Raw genomic sequence first — 27990 nt, 5'->3', positions numbered from 1 at the left:
CACCATTTTTTGGGGCAGAAATCCCATTTTATTTCACAGGAGACGAGAGCGGCTACGGAAAAAACGCCACAGTTTTCTCCTTTGTTTCGTGTTGTCTGCCTTCAGCACGTCCAGAGAAATCGTGCCCAGTCAGAAAGGGATCTGAGGGTCATCCAGTCCAACCCGCCAGCTAGGCAGGCATCCTTCTGGGGAGAAAGGGGCTATTCTGTTGGTGCGCTGATGGGCAGCTCCACGATCCGAACCTGGTCCTGCAAATGCAAAGCGGGTAGTTCATGGCCAGGCATGTGTCAGAGCTGCTTCCAGATCCGAGCTCACAGAGGATCACGCTAGCCAGCATTCACTGTATGAAAGTCTTTATTGATTTACAGTTTCCATTTTCAAGCTGTAGCGCGCAACTCTACGTCTTATAAGCTAGACCGGCGAAGCTCCGTCTGAGTCTCCGCCTCCTGTACACCAACTTAATACTCTAGCCTTACTCCACCTTTTCCTCCTGACCGTTCTTCTCTGGGTCCCTCTGCCCCCCGTGGTCTCTTCCTTCCGGGACTCTTCTGACGCTGACCCCCCCCCGGACCCTTCTGTCTCCTTGCGGCGGGCTTTAGGACCTGGCTCCCTTTCCGGGCTGCTTACTGTGCCGCCTTCCTGTGCATTTGAACTTGGCGCGCGCGCCCAACCTCCCACTTTCCGTTTGACCGTTTCTTCTCTCTCCGATGGAGGTGTGGCCACTCCTGACTCATGTCCTCCCCCTTGCGGCGAGCCGCCTGATCCCGATGCCTGGCGCCCTTCCTCCCCACTGCGCTCTGTTGGGGATGTTGGCCCCGATTTCCAACTGCTGCTCTCTGAACCCCCTTTTGTCCCTTCTTCCTGGGGTGTCCCCCTAAGCTCCCCCCTTGCTCTGGTCACTGGCGCTCCTTTCTGTGAATCTTCCGATTCACTGGAAAGACTCGGAGATCTCGGGTCGTCGTCATCGCTCATCTTTCCTTCGGACTCCTCCCCTTCACTCTCTGTTTCCTCCCTTGCCCTCGCCTCTGCTCCTGAGCCCCTGACAGCATGGAATTCACCAATGCAGGTAGGCTGCCTCTGGCCCTGGAGGCCCCACTTCTTATCACAGGGAGGCAGGTAGACTGCCTCTGGCGTATGGAAGGGGGACGGGGCTGGGGGTGGGACAGGGGGTCCAGGGTGAGAGGGACTCACGTCTTGGAAGGCAACATTGTCGAAGGCCTCGAACTGGGGCGCCTCCAACGGCCAGCACTTCTTCCGACAGCGGTGAGCGACAGCCCAGGCCAGCAGTCCCCCAAAAAGGGCGCAGGCGGCTGCGGATGCAACGGCAGCCTCCCAAGGCAGGGTGGGGGCACTGCTCCCTGGGGGGGGGGAGGGAGAAGACTCTGTTTGTATGTGCCTGTGTCTCTCTCAAACCCCAGATCCCCAAAGCATTGGGCCTCCCCTCACCTTCACCACTGCTCTCCTGGCGCTGCTCCTCGCACCCGCCTCCTGCCACGTATGCTACGTCGTCCACCGCAATGGTGCCCATGCCAGACCAATCGCCAGTGCCCACTTCCAGCACCACCTGCGAGACATGGGTTCAAACCAGCAGTGCCTCCTGCCAGGAAGGAATTCGAATCCGCCGCCTGCTGAATGTCTCATGCAAGAGGCGTTCCAAAGTGGCAGGGAGTCCCAAAGTTTCATGGTGCCGTGGCAAGAAGTCCCAACGGGGTAATTGGGATTCTCTTTTCCGAACCGAAAAGCCCCACGTCTTTATAGGGCATCCAGTGGCAGGCAGTCCCAAAGGTGGACAAAGGCCGTCACATTTAAAGGAGTTTAATAGGAATAATATAAGGAAGTTTAATTATCATAGGAACACCAGTGGCAGGCAGTCTCAAAGGCACCAAACCTTCTGAGATGGCTTACCTGGAACTCACCACCGCTGTCAATGAGAAGCCTCTCCTCCCGCCAGGCCCAACCTTGGTGGCTGGCTGCCCGCCAGACCACACGCTCCCCCTGCGGGCTGGACAGGAGCACCCGGAGCTCAGCATTGCCTGCTGGGGAGGGAAAGGAAGGCGGAGTCATGTGGGCAGTGGGTTCGGGTGCCAGAGGCTCCGCAGTAATTCTCTTCCCATATCAGGGAGTTCCACCAGCCCAAGTAAAACCTGACTCACCACTTTCCCCCTGGAAGGCCATGCGGTAGCGGAAGTGGAAGCAGCCGGTGCCTTCAAGGGTCTCGCTGGTGAGGCGGGCGGCGTGGTGTCCTGCGCCCACCTGGACGGAGATGTGGCGCCCTAGAGAGAAATGAAAATAATAATCGGGAGAGAAGCCCGATTACTCGCACCCGGACCCGGCTCAGAGCAAACCGTTATTGCGACGATTCATTCCGATCCCCTCGACCCACCTTGCAGGGTCGTGAGTCGTAAGCCTCCCGCCCCAGACGCTTGGGGGTACCGCGTGCGAGACTCACCGTCCGTGCCCGCCCCGGCCCAATCCCAGCTCCGCCAATCACCGTGGGGCTTCCTCCAGCCACAGGTGCCGGATTCAAAATCGCATGAGCCTGAGCGGAGAGAAGCCAGAGCAGTCAATCCCCTGGCAATATTCTGCACCCCGAACTCTTTGGTCATGCGGCACTACAACTCCCAAGACTTACCAGCGCCGAGGCAGCTCCCTGGTGTCACCTCAAGGTCGTCGAGCGCCACATACGATGGCACAGCCCCTCCATTGCCTTCTGCCGCAAAAGCCACCTGCGCCAGAGAGAGGGGGGTCCGCATACTGCCACAAACTCAAACCCAGCACCATTCCCCCAACCCGACTCTCCCCTTTGGCGCTCACCCGCCACTCGCCGCCAACTTCCGCCGTGAAATTTGCGTAGCGCCAGCTCCCGTGCCGCCTTGAACCCGCTGCCAGCGCCTCAGCCTGCCTCCCGCCCTCTTCCTCCACGGAGGCGCGCAGAGAGCCTGGTGAGAGAGCGCTTTGGTGGAGTCATCAAGCTTTCTGGCAGGGCGGGACCCTGGTGGGTCATCCATCCCACCCCGAGCTTTTACCTGCGTCTCCAGCGCTCAGGTAGTACCAGAATCCGACACAGTGGGTGCCCCCCAGCGGCAGGTACATCCCCGTCCGCAGCGGCACCGCTTCTCCCGCTGCCAGGGCGCTGGTGTCGGCAACCATGTAGTGTCCTGGGGAGGGAAGCGGCGAGTTCCAGTTGGGGTCTCCTTCCATATTGTGACCCGGCGGTCATCCAGCCTGACCCTGGCGTCACTCACCTTCCGACGTGCCAAGGGTGCGGTCATGGGGCGGGCCTTGCCCTGAGGTGCCACCGCCCTGCCGCCGCACCCACCCTCCTCCCGAAACATTGCAGGCGCCGGGCTCCTCAAAGTTGCAGCGGAGGGGGGCAGCGCAGGGGCCGGGCGCCAGTGCTACGTCGTCCAGTGCCACGGTTCCCACGAAGCCGTCGCGGAGCAGCTCAAAGATCACCTGGAATGGAATGAAAATAGTTTCCGGTGCTGTTATTCACGATGATTTTGCTTGTTCTTATTCTAGGCTGGATTTGATCCCAAGACCTCACCTGGAAGCCAGGCAGCAGATGCTGGGGAATTGTGGCCGAGGCACGGCGCCAAGCAGTGCCCTGACTCCCTGCCCGGGTCCACAGAACTTCCTCTGCGGCACCGGCGGATTTCACCAGCAGGTTGAAGGTGCCTGGGAAAGAGGGGGACAGGGGCTCCATTAATTGCTATTATATCATCATCATCATCATCATCATCATCATCATCATCATCATCATCTCATCCTTTCCCCTAACCGCTATGTGTCTTTATCTTTGTTCATTATTCTTACTACTGTATTTCCTTTTCTTAACTGCTATAACCATTAAGCTATTATTTATTTTTAAAGGATTCTTGCTGATTGTTATTTATGCTGTATTGTTTTTAATATCTGGTTGGAAGCTGCCCAGATAGGCGGGGTATAAATACATCATCATCATCATCATCATTATTATTATTATCATCATCATCATCATCATCATCATCATCATCATCATTGTCAGGGGTTCAGGAGCAGAGGCACAGGAAAGGGAGGAAACAGAGAGCGAGGGGGAGGAATCCGAAGGAAATATGAGCGATGACAGCGGCCCGAGATCTCTGAGTCTTTCCAGTGAATCGGAAGATTCACAGAAAGGAGCGCCAGTGGTCAGAGCAAGGGGGGCGCCTAGGGGGACACCCCAGGAAGAAGGGACCAGAGGGGACTCAGAGAGCAGCAGTTGGAAATCAGGGCCAGCTTCCCCACCAGAGCGCAGTAGGGAGGAAGGGTCCCAGGTATCGGGATCAAGCGGCTCGCCGCAAGCGGGAGGGCATGAGTCAGGATTGGCCACACCTCCATCGGGGAGCGAGGAAACGGTCAAGAGGAAGGTTGAAGGTTGGGCGCGCGCGCCAAGTTCAAATGCACAGGAAGGTGGCACAGTAAGCAGCCCGGATAGGGAGCCAGGTCCTAAAGCCCACCCCAAGGAGGGAGAAGAGTCCGGGGGGTCAGCGTCAGAAGAGTCCAGGAAGGAAGAGACCACGGGGGGCAGAGGGACCCAGAGAAGGAAGGAAAGACGGAAGAGGTGGAGTAAGGCTAGAGTATTAAGTTGGTGTACAGGAGGCGGAGACTCAGACGGAGCTTCGCCGGTCTAGCTTCTAAGACGTAGAGCTGCGCGCTGCGGCTTGAAAATGGAAACTGTAACTCAATAAAGACTTTTGTACAGTGTTGCCGGCTAGCGTGGTCCTCTGTGAGCTGGGACCTGGAAGCAGCTCTGACAGTAAGCTCCGTCCCCACTTTTTGCACCAAAAGTCTTGCAGCGTGAGTGGGCGCAGCGAGGAGTGAAGATTGGTGCTTCTTCGCGAGCTCACGGAAGTCGGACGAGATGAATACTGAACAGCAGATAGCAGCCCTGCAAAATGCAGTGACACAACTAAACGCCGAGATACTCGCATCCAGGAAGAGGGAGGAGGAAGCAGCTGCCGCCTACAAGGATCTCCAAGTCAGGTTGGAAGTGCTTACAAAGCAGGGGCAACCGGGACCCAAATCGGAGGGAATTGGGCTGGGGAGAAGAGGAGGCAGTCTCGTATCTCATTTTGATGGGAATTTACAGCAGTACCCCAACTTCCGAGCAGATGTGCAGTTTGCGCTGCAACTGCTGGACAAAGACTTTAGAGATGAGCAAGAGAAGGTGGGGTTTATCCTATCCCATTTGCATGGAGACGCTAAAGCGTGGCTGCGCAATCTGTGGAGAGATAAGGATCCGGCGCTCCGAAGTGCGGATGCCTTCATTAAAGCGATGGATGCGTGTTTTTTATCAAATATAGACGTTGATATCGCCAGAAAAGAGATACATGGGCTGAAACAAGGGAGGGCCAGTGTGAGGCAGTATCATTCCCGCTTTTTTGCACTGGTCAGTGCCCTGGAATGGGACAAACATTCAGCTCCAGTCAGAGACCTTTTCTGGGAAGGGTTGAACAGTGCGGTAAAAGACGAGATTGCGAGGGGGGAGAGACCCCGGAGCACTCAGGAGATTGTTCAGAGGGCGCTGACGATTGGGGTACGGCTAGAAGAACGTCCATGGAGCAGGGACGAAGGGCGTGGAGGACGCGAGTCGGCAAGAGTGCCTTCCTTCTTTCCCAAGGATGCCGCGCATGCGCAATCCACGCCTCCGCCAGGAGGGGGAGGGGAACCTATGGAGGTTGGAGGTGCCAGGGCTCAGTCAGCAACCAGAGCCCTAGCACCGGGAGCAGTCAAAGCGAAGCCTCCTAGAGGGAACAGGAAGTGCTATCTCTGTGACAGTCCTCAGCACATGGCGAAAGAGTGTCCCCAGAGGCTCCACAAGCACACTGCAGCCTCCGCGACGGTAACAGAAGCAACTCAGCACAGAGAACCACAGCAGGGAAACGACGGAGTCTGGCTGGAAACAGAGGCACTGGGGCCCAGCCAGACAAGTCAGTGAAGCAGTCCCCAGAGATTTTGCAGCCCACAGACCCCCTCCCGCCCAAACCAGTAGTGCAGCTCACCGCATCGCTCCAGCTACCCAATAGACTCACAATGGACGTGCCAATTACCATTGACTCTGGCAGCAACGCGGACTTTATAGGGCAGGATTTCATCGAGCGGCACAATAAACGCCACTGATGGTGATGCGAATTGGAAATCACAGGGAAGTCATCAGCTTTAATGTCACCCAACTGTCGGACACGCCTGTAGTATTGGGCATGAGTTGGCTGGACAGGCACAGTCCGACACTGGCTTGGTACCAGCGGCAGCTGATATTCGGCTCCTCTTACTGTGCAGAACACTGCATCCTGCCCAGACAGGAGGAGGAAAAAGAGGAGACACAACTGCAAGTAGGCACGCTGCAAGCAGTCCCCCACAAGTACGCAGAATTTTTGGAGGTTTTCTGCGAGAAGGAGGCGGACAAGCTACCTCCCCACAGGCCCTATGACTGCAAGATTGACCTCCTGCCAGGGGCGACGCTGCCGACAGGGAAACTGTATTCCATGTCTGAAGATGAACTACAGGAACTCAGGGAGTTCATAGATCATAATTTGGAGCGCGGGTTCATCCGCGAGTCCAAGGCAGTGGGGGGCAGTCCCGTATTCTTTGTGAAGAAAAAGGACACGCCCCAAAAAAGACTTGTGGTGGACTATAGGATTTTGAACTTGAAAACCAAGCCCACGGCTTTCCCCATGCCCAAGATCGACGACCTCCTCGCGACGGTGCGCAAAGGACGCGTGTTCACCAAGTTGGACCTGCGAGGGGCGTACAACCTTATTCGCATACGGGAGGGCGACGAGCGGAAGACGGCCATGTTCACGCCCCTGGGCACCTACGAATACAGAGTTATGCCATTTGGATTACAAAATGGCTCCCACTGTTTTCAAGCTTTCATGCATCACGTGTTAGCGGGGCTCCTCTACAAGAAGTGTGTCTGCTTCCTGGACGACATCCTGATATTTTCTGAATCGCAGCAGGTTCACGACAGAGACGTCAAGGAAGTTCTGCGAAGACTACAGGAGCATAGACTGTATGCCAAGCTGGAGAAGTGCCAGTTCGACATGATGGAGGTGGATTTCCTGGGATACAAATTGTCGGACAAGGGGCTCGCCATGGACAGCGCCAAGGTTCGCGCAGTGTTGGACTGGAAGAGCCCGCGCAACCGGAAGGAGGTCCAGCGGTTTGTCGGCTTTGCTAACTTCTATCGCAAGTTCATCAAGGGGTTCGCGATGCAGACGGCGGCCATTACCGACACGCTCAGCTCCAAGAAGAAGAAGTTCATCTGGACGGAGCAGGCGGAGCAGTCCTTTCAGAAACTCAAGCGTCTCTTCTCGTCCGAAGAGCAGCTACTGCATGTAAATCCCAGCAAACCGATGAGGGTTGAAACGGACGCCTCAGACAGGGCCGTGGGAGCAGTCCTGTTGCAGCAAGACCCGCATGGGGATTGGAGGCCGTGCGCCTTCTACTCCAGGAAGCTCAGCAAGTCGGAGCAGAACTACACCATCTGGGACAGGGAGTTGCTTGCCATTCATGCAGCATTCAAGGCGTGGAGGCACTTCCTGATCGGAGCCAAACACACAGTGCAGGTCCGCACGGACCATAAGAATCTGGAGTACTGGCGCACGGCGAGGTTCCTGAACCAGAGGCACATACGTTGGGCGGAGTTCTTTGCGGACTTCGACTTCAGGATAGAGTACGTCCCAGGTGACAACAACGTCATGGCGGATGCACTGTCCAGGAAGCCGCAATACCTCGAGGAGGCGACGCCAGCGGCGGCCAAGCACATTTTCGCACCAGAAGCGTGGGCGTGCGCTTCGGCAACCGTAGACCTGGATGCTGTACTTCGCGCGTTGCAGGACGACTCCTTCGCACGAACAAAGATGGAAGAGGTGCACAGGGGCACGGCGAAGAGAGACGAGTTCCAAGTGCGCGACGGGTTGCTCATCCGCAAAGGGGCCATCTACGTGCCGGGAGACGAACTTCGCGCTAAGGTACTGCAGCAGTTGCACGACGCACCCACAGCCGGGCACTTTGGCACAGAGAAGACGATAGAATTAGTTGCTAGAGACTTCTGGTGGCCCAAGATGCGGGGGGAAGTCGCGGACTACGTTGCGAGGTGCGACACCTGCCAGAGGGCTAAGCCAGTGCATAAACCGCCGGCGGGACTGCTGGAACCGCTGCAAACTCCGTTCGAACCGTGGGAGAGGGTGGCCCTGGACTTTGTCACGGATCTGCCCAGCTCGAGGGGCAAGACAGCAGTGCTAGTGGTAGTGGACTTGTTAACCAAAATGGCACATTTCATTTCGTGTGCGAAGGTGGCCACGGCGGAACAGACCGCCAAACTGTTCATAGATCACGTGTTCAAAGTTCACGGTCTGCCATGGTCTATACTGTCCGACCGGGGGCGACAGTTCATCTCGAACTTCTGGCAGAAGCTGATGGGCATCCTGAACGTCAAGATCAACCTAGCGTCGGCGAGACACCCGCAGACCAACGGACAAGCGGAGCGGGTCAATGCCATCATGCAGCAGTACCTGAGATGTTACGCAAATCAGCAGCCTGCAATGTGGGTGGACTACCTGCCACTCGCCGAGTTCGCCTACAACAACACGAAGCACGTGTCCACGGGGGTGACGCCGTTCTTCGCCAACAATGGGAGGCATCCCAGAACCTTCCCGGGATTAGAGAGGGTGGGGGAGGGGGAGCCACAGGCTGCGGACGCATTCACGTCAGAGTTGCAGGAGATCCACGAACAGCTTCGAAGGCAGTTAGAGCTAGCTAAGCACGCATACAAAGTGCAGGCTGACAGACACAGGAGGGTTGGGGAAGAAATACAGGTGGGAGACTGGGTTTGGTTGGCAGCCCAAGCAGTGCCGGCCAGATCGTTAGCTAAGAAGAAGCTAGGGCATAAACAGCTAGGGCCCTACCAAGTCGAGGCACAGGTCAATCCGGTGGCTTTCCGGCTGACACTTCCGGAGGGATCCAGGATGCATCCGGTATTCCATAGATCAGTGCTCACTCCCTACAAAGCACCTCACAGATTTCAGGAGCCAGGGACGGCACCGAGCCCGCTCGGGGAAAGGACCACGCAGGGGGGGTCGCCAGAGGGGGAGCCCATCAACGAGGTCACAGAGATTTTAGACTCAAGATGGGGGGAAGAGGGAGTAGAATACCTTCTCGCCAGAGAGGGCACCCCGGCCAGTGCCAACAGCTGGGTGCAGGGCTACGCTTTGGAGGAACCTCTGCTCAAAGACGAGTTTCATGCCCTCTTCCCACACAGGCCCATGCCAGCCGAGTTTTTCGACGACTGGCTTTTCACATCCACGCTTTCAGCCAGCACGTTCCAGGGGTTCGACTCGGACGAGGAACCGACACTGAGCACACATTCCCCGGAGGGGTCACCCTCGGGATCTGCCTCAGAACCCTCGTATTGGTGGGATGATCGACCAGAGGAGCAGTGGCGCAGGAAGTGGCTGGAGGGTCCCGGGCGAGCAACGTACCCAGAAGAGACCGAGGGAGAGACAGACTTGGACGTGTTCGGGGAGGACCTTGGGTTCGAGCACGGCGGCACAGAGATGGAAGCAGAGGTGATCGACGTCGGCGAGCGCAAGGAGGAAGAGCCGGACTTATCCAGTTGGATGTACGCCGCGGGAAACGAACTGTATCCGGCACTCACCCCCATAACAATGGAGCACCCAGCACCCACACCTGAAGGAGGGGAGGGGGGAAGGGGGGGCTTCGAGGGGGGGATGGATGTCAGGGGTTCAGGAGCAGAGGCACAGGAAAGGGAGGAAACAGAGAGCGAGGGGGAGGAATCCGAAGGAAATATGAGCGATGACAGCGGCCCGAGATCTCTGAGTCTTTCCAGTGAATCGACCAGTGGTCAGAGCAAGGGGGGCGCCTAGGGGGACACCCCAGGAAGAAGGGACCAGAGGGGACTCAGAGAGCAGCAGTTGGAAATCGGGGCCAACTTCCCCACCAGAGCGCAGTAGGGAGGAGGGGTCCCAGGTATCGGGATCAAGCGGCTCGCTGCAAGCGGGAGGGCATGAGTCAGGATTGGCCACACCTCCATCGGGGAGCGAGGAAACGGTCAAGAGGAAGGTTGAAGGTTGGGCGCGCGCGCCAAGTTCAAATGCAAAGGAAGGCGGCACAGTAAGCAGCCCGGATAGGGAGCCAGGTCCTAAAGCCCGCCGCAAGGAGGGAGAAGAGTCCGGGGGGTCAGCGTCAGAAGAGTCCAGGAAGGAAGAGACCACGGGGGGCAGAGGGACCCAGAGAAGGAAGGAAAGACGGAAGAGGTGGAGTAAGGCTAGAGTATTAAGTTGGTGTACAGGAGGCGGAGACTCAGACGGAGCTTCGCCGGTCTAGCTTCTAAGACGTAGAGCTGCGCGCTGCGGCTTGAAAATGGAAACTGTAACTCAATAAAGACTTTTGTACAGTGTTGCCGGCTAGCGTGGTCCTCTGTGAGCTGGGATCTGGAAGCAGCTCTGACAATCATCATCATCATCATCATCGTGGCTCATTACCACTCATCATTTAATACCATCAACCAGTGTTCTTAATTTTTCTGGATTATAACTTGTCACCAATATTCGTTATTGAGAAATAGTACTTTTTACCATTATTTATTCTTATCATTCTTTTTATATGATAATATAAGAATTTCATTTTTTTTTATAAATACAATATAAATAATATAAAAATATAATATAAAAATGATAATAAGCAGTAAGAAATATTATTTCTCAATAACGAATTGATATTTGTTCATTTGTCTGTGAACCTTCCTGAGACTTTGGCGTATAGGATGGTATATAAAAATTTCATTATTCTCATCTGAAAAGTCTCCGGCGATGCCACTCCTTCGAGGGCATCCCTCCCTCTGCTGAAATTCCTTGCTAGAGCTGAAGCTGCAGGTTCGAGTCCCGCCCTCTTCCATGACGAAAACTCCCTTTGGAAATCTTGGCCCGCATGCCAGCTGGCTGAATGGCCTCCTCCCTCCTGGATGGACTTGCAGCGCTTGCTATCTTGGGAACTCCCTGCTACTTGAGATGAAGAAATCCCCTCGCCTCTGGAGATCTGAAAGTCTCCTCCATTGGAACTCCCTGCCACTTGATTGTCAGGCTGGCACTCCTTGCGTCCTGGGCCTTCCCAGCATCCTGCTCTCAAACCTGCACCATCTGGGGAACTGCCTGCCACTTGAGAGCTGCCCTTACCAATCTGGGGCCCCTCCAGGCGGTACCAGAAGGAGAGGCAGGCGTTGGACAGTGTCAGCGAAGCTTGGGGGGCGGAGACCAGCCTCGCCCGCCGGCCGCGGGATCCGGGTGCCGCAGGGTCCGCCGAGAGGAAAGAACCTGTGGGGCGACAGGGTCAGGTCCTGGGTTTGAATTTGCGCCAAGGCTCAGCTTGCCCTCAAAATCCAACTGCTTGCCCCCTGAGACTTGCCCCCTAAGCTCCATTTCAGAGAGCAGCTGCCTCCTTTGGAACTCCCCGACAAGGGATAATTTGTGGGACTGAAACTGGATCAATGATTGATTTTTTTGTTTTATTTCCAAAATGAGGTTTTTCGAGCCATCTAGAAATTCTTGGCAAACTGATAGGAATGGTTTAAGTCATTTTGGTCGAGCCTACGAACCCGACTGTGTGATTTGGAGACGGGCAGTTATTACTATTACAATTACTATTAATGTGATTTATATCCAACCGCATAATAATAATAATATATTATTTATACCCCACCCATATGGAACTGGAACATAAGAGCACATTTGAGGGGGCATCTTTCATCCAAACCTTAAACCAGTAACAGCAGCATAATATCAAATTAATCACAACAACCATTTCAATTTCAAAAAAGAAATCTCTTTTGGGATGTGTCAAGGTTTGCCCCAGGAGCTGTGAGCTGCTTTGGGTGCACAAATTGCAATTGAAATTATTCCACCCCCATCACAAATCAGGTTTGTTCTCAAAATTGGCAGGCTTTCTGCTCTTTTGCAAGGAGCAGATCCCACAAAAGCTGCAAGCCCTTTCTCCAAATTCAGCTGAAAACTTATATAGCAACTTATAGTGACATTATCAGCATAATTCCACCCGATTTGGCCATGGGAGTGGAATAATTTCGACGGCAAACCTTTGCTCCTTGCCAAACCAGCGCAGGAGGACTGGAAACACAAGCAGCTTCCTGAAAGGGAAGGTCTTGGGTTCAAATCTTCCTACCTCTGCCTGTCGTGTGGTCCTGGCCGATGTGGAGGCGCCACTCAAACCCGTCGCCCGGCTCAGCAAACCACCCACACAGGTCGCTCTCAAAGTTGCACGACAGCCCTGCGGGGCAGGAAGAGAGAGAGAGAGAGAGAGAGAGAGAGAGAGAGAGAGACAGTCAGGGGGAAGAACACACACACACTTAGATAGCTTCTTATTAATATTATGATTCTTATTATAATCATCATTATTACATTATATATCATAAGTATATTAAGATTAGTATATACTAGCATTAATCCAAAGATCTCAGGGCAGTGTACCATTTTCAGAGGCTATTTTACAGAGCATAAATCAAAGCATGGTAAAATACAGCATAATAAGGAAAACAATCATTTTTGGACTGTCACACCCTGAGGAAGAAGAAGCGGAATATTATTATTATTATTATTAACAACAATATCCAGGGTGAGTCTTTTAAAGGAGGCCCCGTGGAACATGTGTACTCACCCCGTATTATATTGGGCCCAGTATCATGTTACTGTTCTTACTATTGTTATTGTGCCCAGTATTCTATTGTTGTTATTGCTATGTATAAATTGATATGATGTCTATATTTATTATGTATATTTATGTATATATTTATTATGTGTATGTGTATATATATTTATATATCTATATCTATAATATATACATATTATACTATATCCTGCCTTCCTCCCAGGCAGTTTAGAGAAATTTAGGATGGGGAAATCATTACAAAACTAGTAACGATTCTTCAAATTGAAGCATCATCATTGTCACCATTATTATTATTAATAGCATGCATTCCACCCCCGACAGGGACTCCCGGCAGCTGATGGATCCAGGCATCCCCCACCTGCGGCCCTCCAGATGTTTTGGCCTACAACTCCCATGATCCCTAGCTAACAGGACAAGTGGTCAGGAAGGATGGGAATTGTAGTCCAAAACATCTGGAGGGCCGAAGGTTGGGGATGCCTGGAAAACAACAGCAGCCCCAAATTGGGAAAATGTTGAAGAATGATTCTGACGGGCGGAGGGGAATCAGCGCCCTCCGATGGTGACATACCTGAGGGGCGCGAGAGAGAAGCACCGCAGTCCAGAAAGGCCACGCTCTCGATGGCCAGGGCAAGATCCTCCTCCGTCGCCAGGAGCTCCAGCTTCGGGGAGACAGAGATAAGGGAACCTCAGGGGTCATCCAGCCCAACCCGCTGTCACCCACCTCAGGCGGGGTGGGGGAGCTGCTGGCTCACCTGGAAAGGCCGTTCTCTCGCACCCAGGGCCACGGTGGCGTGCTGCCAGGCGGCAGTGCCATTGCCCTGGGCGTGCCACAACCACCGGCCCGCCGCTGCGTCAGTGACAGCCAGAGCCAGGAGCCCTGGGAAAAGAGTGTGACTGATGTGGTTAAACAATCAGGATTATTTTTACTGAGTTTTAGCACACGTGAAGAACTTAAAATAAATCCTTATTTCCCGGGGAATAGCCTTTGGACTCTGATGTCACTTAAAGAGGAAATCTTGAGAAAGATTTTTCCTCCCAAAGCACTTTGTTTTAAAAATCCAAATTAAATCACAAAATCTGCTCCAATATTTCTGTAAATAATAGTCAATGATGATAGTAAATAATAATAATAGTAATTTGCATGCGTCTGCCTGCATGTCGCAGCTCCTGCGCGTTTACATGGAACGTGGATCTGGCTGCGCCTACCTTGAGGGCCGGTGTTGAACTGCAGCTCCACCGCGCAGGCCCAGCCGGAAGGCCCCAGGAGCGGCTGCACCTACCTTGAGGGCCGGTGTTGAACTGCAGCTCCACAGCGCAGGCCCAGCTGGAAGGCCCCAGGATTGGCGTGGTGGCCCTGGCCAGGGAGAGCATCTGCCCCGGAGCCTGGCCCAGGCCCAGTCCGGGCGACGCAGGATCCGGCCCCGCGCTGACCCACTGGATGCGGCCCACGCTGACGTCCGCCCAGCCGCCCATGCCATGGGTGAAATTGCTGGCTCCTAGGAAAGGACAGGGGCTGCTGGGATCGGGGCTGGGCTAGATGACTCCAGCTATCATTCTGTGATGCCCAAAGCAGATTTTAGGGTGCCCAGGTGCCACCCCTGGGTGGGCTCAGGCCCAGCAGGGAATCTGCTTTCCGTGTCACAAGAGACTCCTGTGGCAGGCAGTTCCGCGGGTTAACGGAGGCCCACGGCAGACGCTCACCACACTGGCTCTCGTCGGTGTTGTCGTCGCAGTCGGCCTTGAAGTCACACACTTGCTCGCTGTCGAGGCAGCGCGCCCCACTGTCACAGGCAAAGTGGTCGTCCTTGCAGGGCACCGGTCCGGGTGGTTGCTCGGTGGGGGGAGCGGAGAGCAGGTCTGGATGGGGAGGGAAGGGGGCGCCAGTGTCCGGGACTCTTCATCGGTCGCAGCCCAAAAGGTGGGGTTGGATTGGATGACCCTGGGGGCCCCATTCCCATAGGTCATTTTTGTTACAAAAAGATTCAACCTTGCTGGTATCTTAATATCAACAACCAGAAGAAGGTTTCCTTTTTGGAATAATAAATTTCCAGAGCAGGGTGGATTTGATTGAAATGAAATCAATTTAAATGACAATTGAAACCACCATTTAAATCCCAATTCAGTCAGACTTGATTTAAACCAGTTTTTTACAGAAAGATTCAGCCTTGCTGGCATCTTCTTAATATTGACAAGCAGTCATTACACATACATGTGCACACATGCAGATATGTGAAATATTTTGGGAGAAAGAATTGCCCTCAAGGGAACCGGAGCCTTCTTTCAACACCTTTCCCCCTCACCACTTTGCTGGATGCAACCGGGAGACAGGATCAGGTCATCCAGAGCGATGCTGCTTTGGGGATCCTTCCCGATGACGCCCTCAAGGACAATCTGGAAGGAGGGAGCGAGTCCGAGAGAAAACCTTTTCTTTTTTTACTTATCATGAGCGTTCTCCATTTCCTTTCTGTACCACTTTATATTTGAAAAAAACAACCCTTCCAAGCAGTTGGCATTAAAACATCCAGAGTAAAGCCCAGGAAAAGACTATATTTCTTTATTTCCCCTATTTATTTATTTACTGACTTGACTATATTTCTTTATTCCCCCTATTTATTTGCTGACTATAATATTGCAGAAGTGCTCTGGGAAGGCAGTGTGGCGCAGTCCTCAGTGCCCGAGATCCGGGTTTGAATCCTCACTCAGACAGACCCTGGAGTCTCTTGCCTCCTCTGAGACTCCCTGGCAAGGGTGGGGGGGTGTGGCTGGCAAGGTTATTGTAGGGAAGAAGGGAGGAGAAAAAGGGGCAATAAGAAGCCTCTTCTTCTTAGGAAGTTTGGAAGAAGAGCTTGGAGAGTTTGAGCAAAGATGGCTGCCTTGGAGTGGGTTGGACTACATGACCGCTGGGGTCCCCTTTTTTTGAAATAAGCCCTTCTGCTTAAGGGCCCTGCCAGAGGGAGATGTGGCCAACCTGGCGCCAAAAATGCCTGGTGAATGTCGAACCCTGAAGTCAGGGCAGGGCTGCCAAATTCCTGGCACCAGCAGTGCTCCTCTGCCCTTACAGGGATTGGGGGTACCTGGAAGTCCTCGGTGCCGTTGAAAGTGGCTTCCTGGCGGAACCAGAAGTCGCCCAGGTCGCCGGCACGGCTGAGGATCAGCTCCCTCTGCGTCTCCATCTGGGAGTAGACGTTCAGGCGGTTGGCGTCCGATCCGTGCAGGTGGGCATAGAGCACCAGCTGGAAGGGAAACGTAGCGCTAGAGCCGAGGGTCCGAGCCGTTCGCCAGTACAGGGGCGGCCGATATTCCTCATATATATTGGCCCATATTTCCGTAGAAAACAAATACTAAACGATGATAATAACCTCCTCCCATATTTTTGCAAATAATAAATCGTAAATGATGATGATGATAATGATTATAAGGGACTCACATGGCAGGACCCGTTCACCACCAGGGTGGGGCTGACCAGCTCAGCTCGGCCCGGCTGGGTGCCGGCGACGTAGATGAAGTGCCCTGTGAGAGAGGAGAGCGAAAGAGGGAGCTGAGGCACGGCCAGCGAGATGCCATCCCAAGATCAAGATTTATTTGTCACTGTGACCCCAACGTAAAAAGTTTGTAAATCTCTGTTATACAATCACAAGATCTATAAATAGATCTATAAATCATCTGGCTGGTTTTCTCCTCTTAATCTGAGGGTCGTGGGTTCGAGCCCCAATTTGGGCAAAAGATTCCTGCCTAGATGACCTGAAGTGTCCCTTCCAACTCTGCAATTCTAGAGTTCTATGATTCTATGTCATCTATAAAGACACATACATTGCATATGGATACTTGTTTTATATCTATATCTATATATGCACACATATGCCAATTATATTTATAAATCTATACACGCGTATCTATACACACATATACCCACATATCCATATTATTTATGTATTTATTTATATACAAATGCATATACATATGGAAATACACATTTCATATATATATATTGTCAGAGCTGCTACCAGGTCCCAGCTCACATAGGACCACGCCACACAGCGTCCACTTTAAAAGAGTCTTTATTGAGTTACAGGTTTCATTTCCGAACTGCAGCGTGCAGCTCTACACCTTCTGCTCTAGGTCGGCGAAGACCCGTCTGAGTCCCCGCCTCTTGCACACCAGCTTAATACCCTAGCCTTGCTCCACCTCCTTCGCCTCTCCCTACGTCTCTGGGTCCTTCTGCCCCCCTGGGCCTCCTCCCTTCTACTCTCCTCTGACGCTGACCCCCCTGATCCTTCTGCCTCCTTGCGGCGGGCTTTAGGACCTGGCTCACTCTCCGGGCTGCTTACTGCTCCAGCTTCCGCTGCATTTGAACTTGGCGCGCGCGCCCAACTCTCTACTTTCCTCTTAACCGTTGCCTCGCTCTCTGAGGAGGGCGTGACCACCCCTGACTCGTGCCCTCCCTCCTGCTGACAGCCTCCGGAACCCGATGCCTGGCTACCTTCCTCCCTGCTGCTCTCAGTCTTGAGCGTGGGTCCCGACTTCCAGCTGCTGCCGCCCTCAGTTATGAGCGTGGGTCCCGACTTCCAGCTGCTGCTCTCTGAATCTCCTCTGTTCCCTTCCTCCTGGGGTGTCCCCCCGGATCCCCCCCTTGCTCTGCTCACTGGGGCTCCCTTTTGGGAGTCCTCTGACTCACTGCTTAGGCTTGGAGATCTCGGGTCGTCATCATCACTCATTCTCCCTTCGGCTTCCTCCCCCTCGCTCTCTGTTTCCACCCTTCTCTGCGTCTCTGCTTCTGAACCCCTGACATCCATCCCCCCCTCGAAGCCCCCCCTTCCCCCCTCCCCGCTGTCAGGTGTGGGTGCTGGGCGCTCCATCATCATGGGAGGGAATGCTGGATACAGGTCGCTCCCCGTGGGTGGCCGCCAACTGAAGACCTCCGAGTCTTCCCCCTCGCGGTCGTCGACGTGGACTTGTTGCTCTTCCATCTCTGTACCGCCGTGCTCGAACCCGAGGTCCTCCCCGAACACGTCCATGTCAGTCTCTGCGTCGGTCGCTCGACCTGGCATCTCCAGCCACTTCCTGCGCCATCGCTCCTCTGGTCGATCGTCCCACCAATACGAGTTGCCTGATGCCGAACCTGCCGGTGAACCTTCTGGGGAACGGGTGCTCCGTGCGGGTTCCCCTTCTGAGTCGAATCCATGGAACGTGCTGGAAGAAAGTGTGGGTGTGAACAACCAGTCGTCGAAGAAGCTCGCTGGCATGGGTTTGTGTGGGAAGAGGGCATGAAACTCGTCCTTGAGCAGGGGTTCCTCCAAAGCGTAGTCTGGTACCCAGCTATTGGCGCTGGCCCGGGTGCCCTCTCTGGCTAAGAGGTATTCGACTCCCTCTTCCCCCCATCTGGAGTCCAAAATCTCCGTGACCTCGTTGATGTGGTCCTGGTGCTTCACCTCCCGCGTCTCCGTCCGTTCCCGGAGCGGACTTGGCGCCGTCCCTGGCTCCTGGAACCTGTGAGGTGCCTTGTAGGGAGTGAGCACCGACCTGTGGAACACCGGATGCATTCTGGAACCCTCCGGCAGCGCCAGTCGGAAGGCTACCGGGTTGATCTGCGCTTCGACTTGGTACGGACCGATCTGCTTGTGCCCCAACTTCTTCTTGGCAAGCGACCTGGTCGGCACTGCGTGGGCTGCCAACCAGACCCAGTCTCCCACTTGGATCACTTCGCCAACCCGCCTGTGCTTGTCAGCTTGCACCTTGTAGGCGTGCTTAGCTAGCTCCAGCTGCCGTCTGAGTTGATCGTGGACCGCCTGCAGCTCTGACGCGAACGCGTCCGCCGTCTGTGGTTCTCCTTCCCCCACTCTCTCCAGTCCCGGGAAGGTTCTGGGATTCCTCCCATTGTTGGCAAAGAACGGCGTCACTCCTGTGGACACGTGCTTCGTGTTGTTGTAAGCGAACTCGGCTAGCGGCAGGTAATCCACCCACGTCGCAGGCTGTTGATTGGCATAGCATCTCAGGTACTGCTGCATGATGGCATTGACCCTCTCTGCTTGCCCGTTGGTCTGCGGGTGTCTTGCTGATGCCAGATTGACCTTGACATTTAGAAAACCCATCAGCTTCTGCCAGAAAGACGAGATGAACTGGCGTCCGCGGTCGGACAGGATAGACCGTGGCAGGCCATGCACTTTGAACACGTGATCTATGAACAGTTTGGCGGTTTGTTCCGCCGTGGCCACCTTCGCACACGGAATGAAATGTGCCATCTTGGTGAACAAGTCCACCACCGCTAGCACAGCTGTCTTGCCTCTCGAGCTGGGTAAATCCGTCACAAAGTCCAGGGCCACCCTCTCCCACGGTTCAAACGGTGTTTGCAGCGGTTCTAACAGTCCCGCCGGTGGTCTGTGTACCGGCTTGGCCCTCTGGCAGGTGTCGCACCTCGCGACGTAGTCCGCGACCTCTCCTCTCAGCCTGGGCCACCAGAAGTCTCTCGCGACTAATTCCATCGTTTTCTCTGTGCCAAAGTGACCGGCCGTGGGTGCGTCGTGCAACTGTTGCAGTACCTTGGCGCGAAGGTCGTCTCCTGGTACATAGACAGCCCCTTTGCGTAGGAGCAAGCCGTCCCGCACCTGGAACTCGTCCGTGGTAGCCGTGCCTCTGAGCAGTTCCGCCATCTTGTCTTGCGCGAATGAGTCGTCCCGCAATGCACGTCGCACCGCATCCAGGTCTACTGTAGCTGAGGCACACGCCCACGCCGTCGGTGCGAAGATGTGCATGGCCGCCGCTGGCGTCACCTCTTCTAGGTATTGCGGTTTTCGGGACAGTGCATCCGCCATGATGTTGGTGTCGCCTGGGACGTACTCTATTCGGAAATTGAAGTCAGCAAAGAACTCCGCCCAACGTATCTGCCTCTGGTTCAGGAACTGAGCCGTGCGCCAGTGCTCCAGATTCTTGTGGTCCGTGCAGACCTGCACCGTGTGCTTGGCGCCGATTAGGAAGTGCCTCCACGCCTTGAAAGCTGCATGAATGGCCAGCAACTCCCTGTCCCAGATGGTGTAGTTCTGCTCCGACTTGCTGAGCTTTCTGGAGTAGAACGCTCCCGGCCGCCACACCCCCTGCGGGTCTCGCTGCAGCAGGACAGCTCCCACGGCTCTGTCTGACGCGTCTGTCTCTACCCTCAACGGTTTACTGGGGTCGATATGCAGCAGTTGCTTCTCCGATGCGAAGAGATGCTTGAGCGCTTGAAAGGACTGTTCCGCCTGCTCCGTCCAGATGAATTTCTTTTTTTTGGAGCTGAGCGTGTCCGTAATTGCTGCCGTCTGCATCGCGAACCCCTTGATAAACTTGCGATAGAAGTTGGCGAAGCCGACAAACCGCTGGACCTCCTTCCGGTTGCGCGGGCTTTTCCAATCCAATACCGCACGAACCTTGGTGCTGTCCATGGCTATCCCCTTGTCCGACAACTTGTATCCCAGGAAATCCACCTCCGTCGTGTCGAACTGGCACTTCTCCAGCTTGGCGTACAGTCTATGTTGTTGCAACCTGCTGAGCACCTCCCTCACGTCTCGGTCGTGAGCTTGCTGCGAGTCAGAGAAAATCAGGATGTCATCCAGGAAGCAGACGCATGTCTTGTAGAGGAGTCCCTCCAACACGTGATGCATAAAAGCTTGAAAACAGTGAGAGCCATTTTGTAATCCAAAGGGCATAACTCTGTATTCGTAGGTGCCCAGCGGTGTGAACATGGCCGTCTTCCACTCATCGCCCTCCCGCATGCGGATGAGATTGTACGCCCCTCGCAGGTCCAACTTGGTGAACACGCGTCCCTTGCGCACCGTCGCGAGGAGGTCGTCAATCCTGGGCATGGGGTAATCAGACGGTTTGGTCATCTGGTTCAAAAGGCGGTAGTCCACAACTAGTCTTTTTTGGGGCGTGTCTTTCTTTTTCACGAAGAAAACGGGACTGCCCCCCACTGCCTTGGACTCTCTGATGAAGCCACGCTCCAGATTATGCTCGATGAACTGTTTGAGTTCCTGCATTTCATCTTCAGACATGGAGTATAGCCGCCCCTTCGGCAGCGTCGCCCCCGGTAGGAGGTCAATCTTGCAGTCATATGGCCGGTGAGGGGGTAGCTTGTCCGCCTCCTTCTCGCAGAAGACCTCCAAAAAGCTCGCGTATTTGTGGGGGACCGCTTGCAACGTTCCCAACTGCAGTTGTGATTCCTCCTCCTCTCCCTCCCGTCGGGGCAGGATGCAGTGTTCTGCGCAATAAGAGGAGCCGAAGATCAGTTGTCTCTGGTACCAAGCCAGTGTCGGACTGTGCCTGTCCAGCCAACTCATGCCCAACACAATGGGCGTGTCCGACAGTTGGGTGACATTAAAACTGATGACTTCCCTGTGGTTGCCAAGGCGCATCACCATCGGTGGCGTCTGCTTCACCACCTGCCCCCCTAGCAACTCTCTGCCATCCACTGTGACGACTTGCAGGGGCAGAGTGGCAGGCAATAGCTGTATAGCGTGCTGCTCCACAAAGCTCTGCGCTATAAAGTCTGCGTTGCTTCCAGAATCCACAGAAAGCGGCACTTCGATAGTGACGCCGTCGGGTAGCTGGAGAGATGCTGTGAGCTGCACTACTGGTTTGGGTGGGAGGGGATCCGTGGGTTGCAAGATTGCTGGGGACTGCTTCACAGATGCGTCTGGCTGGGCCCCAGTGCCTCCGTCTCCAGCCAGACATCGTCGTTTCCCTGCTGTGGTTCTCCTTGCTGCGTTGCTGCAGTCACCATTGCTGAGGCTGCAGTGTGCTTGTGGAGCCTCCGGGGACACTCCTTCGCCAAATGGCCTGGATCCTCGCAGATGTAACACTTCCTGTTCCCTCTAGGAGGCTTCGCTTTCCCTGCTGCCGGTGCTAGGGCTCTGGCTGCTGACTGAGCCCTTGCACCTCCAACCTCCATCGGTTCCCCTCCCCCTCCTGGCGGAGGTGTGGATTGCGCACGCGCTGCTTCCCTCGGAACGAAAGAGAAACTTCTCGCTGCTTCGCGCCCTCCACGTCCTTCATCTCTGCACCATGGACGTTCTTCCAGCCTCACCCCCACAGTCAGCGCCCTTTGGACCACCTCCTGCGTGCTTCGGGGCCTCTCCCCCCTTGCAATTTCATCCTTAACCGCTGAACTTAGACCCTCCCAGAAGAGGTCTCTGACAGGGGGCGAATCCCGATCCCATTCTAAAGCACTGACCAGCGCAAAAAATCGGGCGTGATACTGCCGGACGCTCGCCCTCCCTTGTTTTAGTCCATGAATCTCCCGTCTGGCAAGATCCACATCAATAGTAGACAAAAAACACGCATCCATCGCTTTGATAAAGGCATCTGCATTCTGAAGCGCCGGATCTTTATCCCTCCACAAATTGCGCAGCCAGGCTTTGGCATCCCCATGCAAATGGGACAATATGAACCCCACCTTCTCTTCCTCATCTCTAAAGTCTTTTGCCAGCAGTTGCAGTGCGCACATTACGTCTGCTCTAAAATTAGGGTACTGTTGCAAAGTCCCATCGAAGTGAGCCACAAGCCCTCCTGCTCTCCGTGCCAATCCCACGCCCTCCGGTCTGGGTCCCGGTTGCCCTTGCTTAACAAGCATTTCAAACCTGGCGTGTAGGTCTCTGTAGGCGGCTGTAGTCTCCTCCTCCCGTTTCTTGGAAGCCAATACCTCTGAGGACAACTGGGTCACTGCCTCTTGCAGCGCGGAGATCCTCTGTTCTTCCGTCATCTTGCTAACCTTTGTGAGCTCGCTTACAGACACCCCTCTTCCTCCCCTAGCGGCTTCTGCTCCCGCTGCGAGGTTTCAGGTTTCTGAAGCTTTGAAGAGACGGGTCTTACTGTCAGAGCTGCTACCAGGTCCCAGCTCACATAGGACCACGCCACACAGCGTCCACTTTAAAAGAGTCTTTATTGAGTTACAGGTTTCATTTCCGAACTGCAGCGTGCAGCTCTACACCTTCTGCTCTAGGTCGGCGAAGACCCGTCTGAGTCCCCGCCTCTTGCACACCAGCTTAATACCCTAGCCTTGCTCCACCTCCTTCGCCTCTCCCTACGTCTCTGGGTCCTTCTGCCCCCCTGGGCCTCCTCCCTTCTACTCTCCTCTGACGCTGACCCCCCTGATCCTTCTGCCTCCTTGCGGCGGGCTTTAGGACCTGGCTCACTCTCCGGGCTGCTTACTGCTCCAGCTTCCGCTGCATTTGAACTTGGCGCGCGCGCCCAACTCTCTACTTTCCTCTTAACCGTTGCCTCGCTCTCTGAGGAGGGCGTGACCACCCCTGACTCGTGCCCTCCCTCCTGCTGACAGCCTCCGGAACCCGATGCCTGGCTACCTTCCTCCCTGCTGCTCTCAGTCTTGAGCGTGGGTCCCGACTTCCAGCTGCTGCCGCCCTCAGTTATGAGCGTGGGTCCCGACTTCCAGCTGCTGCTCTCTGAATCTCCTCTGTTCCCTTCCTCCTGGGGTGTCCCCCCGGATCCCCCCCTTGCTCTGCTCACTGGGGCTCCCTTTTGGGAGTCCTCTGACTCACTGCTTAGGCTTGGAGATCTCGGGTCGTCATCATCACTCATTCTCCCTTCGGCTTCCTCCCCCTCGCTCTCTGTTTCCACCCTTCTCTGCGTCTCTGCTTCTGAACCCCTGACATATATATATATATATGCTTTCGTAGATTTTCACGGGTACAGGAATGCAGGTTTTGGTGTCTTCGGGTGTCTTCCCGTGTAAGAGTCGGGGTGTCTGTGCGACGTTTCGACGAGGTCTCACTCGTCATCTTCAGGCTGGTGCTTTCGGCTTCTTGTTACTGGAACAGAGCTCTGTTCCAGTAACAAGAAGCCGAAAGCACCAGCCTGAAGATGACGAGTGAGACCTCGTCGAAACGTCGCACAGACACCCCGACTCTTACACGGGAAGACACCCGAAGACACCAAAACCTGCATATATATATATACACACACACACACACACACACACACACCCATACACACACACATATACACATCCATGCTCATGGAACAGAGCTATTAATTATGTGTATCTCTGCCTATAAATTATCTCTATGTTTAAATGATCTCTATCTATGTCAATATCATGCCCCCCACACGTATAAATGAGCTCAGAAAGATAGTTGTGAGCTCCTGGAGGTGCAGAACTCTGCACATGCCCCGAGTTGGTAAGACTTGATTCAAATCATTTCTTTACGGAAAGATTCAGCCTTGCTGGCATCCTCTACATATTAACAACCAGCACCCACCTTCCGGCGTGTTGGTGGTGTGGTCGCGGGTGGGACGGGCTGGGGACGACGGCACCTGGGAGCTGCAGTTCCTCGCCCAGGAGAGGCTCTGGTTGGCACCCGCTGTCCACCTGCACCAGTCCTCCTCGAAGGAGCACGAGAGGAAGGTCTCTGGGGGAGAAAGGCAGGTGAGGGAGGGTCCCAAGGTGCCTTTTCCGCTCTCCCCCTTCCAGTGGCGCCCATGTCCCTCCCCCGGCCCCGACTGCTCACCGCAACCCTGTTCGTCGCTGCCGTCGCTGCAGTCCTCGGTGCCATCACAATGGCGGGCAGGGGCCACGCAGCCTCTTGGCAGGCACGGGCGCTCGTTTGGGGCGCAGCTCCGAGGACCTGGAAATGTTGGGACGGTGAACGGGGAGCCTCCAAGCCCAGAGGCAGTCTATCTGGTTGGCAGGGTTTTGAGGAGGCGGAAAAGAAAGCCTTACTTTGGGGGCCACAGTTCCTGAACTGCACATCGTCCAGCGCCACGCTCGCCACCGAGGAGAAGGTCACCTGTGGAGGGGGAGGCAGCTCTCTTGACATGCTCCGGAGCAGGAGCCGGCCGGGGAGAGCGAGGAGCCCAAGACCCACCTGGAAAGCGCCGCGGACTCTTCCAGTGTAGGCCAGCAGGGGGCGCCAGGCACCAGAGGACGAGGCGGGGCTTCGCCACAGGGGGACAACGTGGCCGCCGTGGCTCAACTCCAATGTGAAGCTCCCGTTGAATCCTGCAGGGGAAGGGCGGAGGGGTGAGGGACCCGAGGGTCATCTAGTCTGACCCTGGTGAGGATTGCAGATTGCCATCTCGTCTCAGCCGCTCTCGTTTTTATCAGTCCCCAATGGGGGCGGGAAGCAGGGCATCAGTAAATGTCAAGATAAGAATGATCAGGATGGTATTTCTTTACACTGACCCTACCAGGTTGGTCAGTAGTCTGGAAATCAATAAATACTAATTATATGATACGATACATCCTGCAGTTTAGAAACGTATTATGTAATAATAATAATAATAATATTTTTTTATTTATACCCCGCCCTCCCCAGCCAAGGCCGGGCTCAGAGCGGCTTACAAGCAATAATAAAAAAAGATGAATGATTACAACTTAAAAACAAAAATAAAATACAACATTAAAATAATGGAACATTAAAATATTAAAATGTAGCCTCATCGCAGGAGGAGAAGGAAAAGAAAAAAGAAAGAGAGGGAGGGAGGGAATCAAATTGGCTCCAAGCCAAAGGCCAGGCGGAACAACTCGTCTTCCAGGCCCTGCGGAAAGAAATCAGATCCTGCAGGGCCCTGGTCTCATGAGGCAGAGCGTTCCACCGGGCCAGAGCCAGAGTTGAATATTGATATGGAATTATGAGAACCGGGCTAGGCGGCATTTCCCCCACCACACCAGGGGAAAGGCCGAGCAGGTGGCTCTGCGCCTGTTGGATTTCTGACCGCCAGCCCCCCAAGCTTACCTGTCTCGGCCATGCTGTACCAGGCGCGGAGCTCACAGGTTGAGGCTGCGTCGCTCAGGGTCGGGGAGCGGAGTCGGGCAGGGGCGGCAGGCGGCTTGGCTCGCTGCTCTGAGGTGCTCATGTACCAGCCTGAAGGGAGGTCGGGGGGGGGGGGTGTGCCAGGTCAAAGGGGTGCTCCAACCGCTAAGCAATGCTTCCCCTCCCTTCAAATGAAGCACGTTTACCCTGGTCGGTGCCCAGCGTGTGGTCGAAGGGGGGGTCGGCGCCGTGCGCCCAGCCTCCGCCCCGCCCTGGGTGCCACCGGTACCCAGACGTGCTGACATCCTCCCAGCCGCAGGTGGTGCCTTCAAAGTCGCAGGCCAAGGCGGCCCCTGGCAGTGCCAGCCCATTCCGGTAGCCTGGAAGGAGAAGGAATCAGGCGCCCTGAGCAAGCTACAGTTCCCAGCATTCTGGGCACCAAGTGCCCTTAGGAGACCCCTGTTCCCCCCATGAGCTACAGTTCCCAGAGTTCTCTAAGAAGAGAAATGGGCTTGGGAACTGTAGTTCTGTCCAGGGAATCGCAACCCTCAATGCCCAGAGCAAGCAATCGTTTTCAGGGTGCTTTGGGGGACATTGTGGGAACTGTAGTTTGTTCAGTTTCCCAAGCAGACCCTCTCAGAGCTATAACTCCCAGAGTTTCCTTGGAAAGGCTGTGCTGAATATTCTCCTCCCGTAGGAAACTACAGTTCCCAGGGTGCTTTGAGGGATGCTAAGATGGGTTAAATCACTCTCTAAGAGGGGAATCGAGGCACGTCTCCCCGATTCCTTTGGTGACGCCAAAACTTACCGCAATGGCTCTCATCAGAGCAATCCCAGCGGTCGCAGGCAAAGTTGCAGGTGCTCACGCTTGAGTTCCCATAGGCGCCCCAGCTAGGAAATGGAGGCCCAGCTAGGGGGGAAAAAGGGGGAAAGTGCCATTAAAAGGAGAGGAAGTGTGAGAGAGACAGGGAGCATCCAAAATGGGAGAGATGGAAGGACCTCAAGGGTCATCTAGTCCAACCCGCTGCTCAGAGCTATAATTCCCAGGACTTTGGGAATTGAGAGAGGGAAGAGAGAGAGGGACAGGATTCGCAGCCCCCATCTCCCTTCGCCCCCCGGCTCACCCCAGCCCAGCAGGACACCCCACAGCACCCACAGGCGTGCCATCCTCCCAGCAGCGCCCAGCAGGACTTTGCCCTCAACTTATCTGCACGCCCGCAGGGCGAGGCGGGCAAAAGGCTGGCGGGGCGGAGGCAGAAACCAGGACTTTGGTCCCTGCACCCCAAAAGACGCCGGGGGCCCACAGGAATCCACTTTGTGGGGCTACCCTGGGCTCTCAGGCGCCTCTTCTGCTCTGGCCAAGCCTCCTGGGCCAGGGAGCGAGGAAGCAGCGCTCAGGGAAACGCTGCGAGGAGGAGGAGAAAAAGGAGAACGCTGATAATGAGGATAATCAATAATAATAATAATAATAATAATAATAATCAACCTTAACTATAAGATTTTATATATATTATATATATATAATATATAAAAATATATTTATATTTAATAATATATAATATAATAATAATAAGAAGGAGAAACCAGGCCCCTCAGGCACTGTTGGGACTCCTCCCTGAGGGGATTTGCGCGCGGGTCCCTCCGGCTTCCTTCTCCGCAGGGACCCCCAACGAGGCGCCCACCTCACGAAGGAGACCAGCGCCACCCAACGGCCAGGCTAGGCCCCACTGCCCTCAACCAAAATGGCGGCGGTGGCGCGTCTTCTGCCCTTTCTTCCCCCCTCCGGCCCGTTTCCCTCTTTCCAGTCACGTTGCCCTCGTCCAAACGGCCCCCCCCGGACCCCCTCGCTCGACGCACGCGCAGAGCAGCCACAGCAACAATAAAAATCTCGGCGGCAATAGGTCGGCCTTTTGGCCAATCACAGGTCGGGTGGTGGGCGGGGCCCGCCGTTTGGCGCTTTTTCTCCTCGGCGTTTCCCGCGCCCCGGACGTGAAGGAAGCTGCTTGTACGGTGAGTTGTGTCGTGTTTTTAATACTGTATTCTGTTGGGAGCCACCCACAGTGGGTGGGAAATAATTAGAAATGATTATCATCATTGATTTTTAAATTATTATTATTATTATAAAAGGCTTAGGGAAGTTTGTAATTATTATGTTTTGTTGCGTTTTTAATATTCTGTTGGGAGGAGCCCACAGTGGCTGGGGAAGGGTAATAAATTATGATTATCATTACTTTTTAAAGTGTTATCATTGTTATTATAATAATTGTTATTAGAAAAGGGTTAGGGGTGTTTGTAGTATAATATGTTTTATCTTTTAAAAAATATTCTGTTGGTAACTGGGAAATAGTAATAAATTATTATTATCATTATATGTTAAATTATTACTCCCCCCCCCTAAGCCTTAACAGTATAGTATTTTTATTTATTTGAATTGGGGCGGGGAAGCTCCCCTTGGCTACAGCAACTCCAGAGTAGCTGGCTGTGAGTTCAGATCCCCATTGCTTTCCCCCTCAGGCCGCCTTTGTGAGCC

General features: G+C 54.5%; 1 protein-coding gene across 8 annotated transcripts; it reads right to left on the bottom strand.

Moving 5' to 3' along the window:
• Window positions 1–5: 5 nt before the first annotated feature.
• LOC309531525 (apical endosomal glycoprotein-like) lies at window positions 6–27285 on the bottom strand. 8 transcript variants are annotated; one of them, XM_082221095.1, is made up of 28 exons: window positions 26585–26658; window positions 26269–26370; window positions 25667–25840; window positions 25443–25571; window positions 24573–24706; window positions 24428–24494; window positions 24216–24332; window positions 23967–24116; window positions 16148–16230; window positions 15795–15953; window positions 15021–15111; window positions 14422–14577; window positions 14001–14216; window positions 13473–13597; window positions 13289–13379; window positions 12217–12321; window positions 11217–11354; window positions 3548–3678; window positions 3246–3456; window positions 3027–3158; window positions 2815–2939; window positions 2633–2726; window positions 2384–2539; window positions 2154–2273; window positions 1906–2036; window positions 1447–1564; window positions 1192–1358; window positions 6–248 (listed from the first exon to the last, which is right to left on the bottom strand). In XM_082221095.1, exons 1-28 carry the CDS (start codon window positions 26625–26627, stop codon window positions 201–203), a joined length of 3513 nt encoding a protein of 1170 aa, XP_082077221.1. In that variant the 5' UTR covers window positions 26628–26658; the 3' UTR covers window positions 6–200. The 8 variants fall into 8 exon arrangements, with proteins under 8 accessions (XP_082077221.1, XP_082077222.1, XP_082077223.1 ...); XM_082221096.1 differs by having other exon boundaries at window positions 1906–2033; XM_082221097.1 differs by having other exon boundaries at window positions 2450–2539.
• Window positions 27286–27990: the final 705 nt, after the last annotated feature.

This window comes from Podarcis vaucheri (genome assembly GCF_965113315.1).
Source record: "Podarcis vaucheri genome assembly, chromosome: 4".
Lineage (NCBI taxonomy): Eukaryota > Metazoa > Chordata > Lepidosauria > Squamata > Lacertidae > Podarcis > Podarcis vaucheri.
Note: the sequence above shows the minus strand (reverse complement) of the source record. Positions and strands in the feature narration are given on the sequence as shown.

Excerpts from the sequence above, each read along its gene's own strand:
- LOC309531525 (XM_082221095.1), bottom strand. The coding sequence starts at position 26,627 with ATGGCACGCCTGTGGGTGCTGTGGGGTGTCCTGCTGGGCTGGG. Across the intron at positions 24,333-24,427 it reads CAGGAACTGTGGCCCCCAAA|GTCCTCGGAGCTGCGCCCCA; the intron begins GTAAGGCTTTCT and ends CAACATTTCCAG. Across the intron at positions 16,231-23,966 it reads CACCACCAACACGCCGGAAG|GGCACTTCATCTACGTCGCC; the intron begins GTGGGTGCTGGT and ends CCTCTCTCACAG.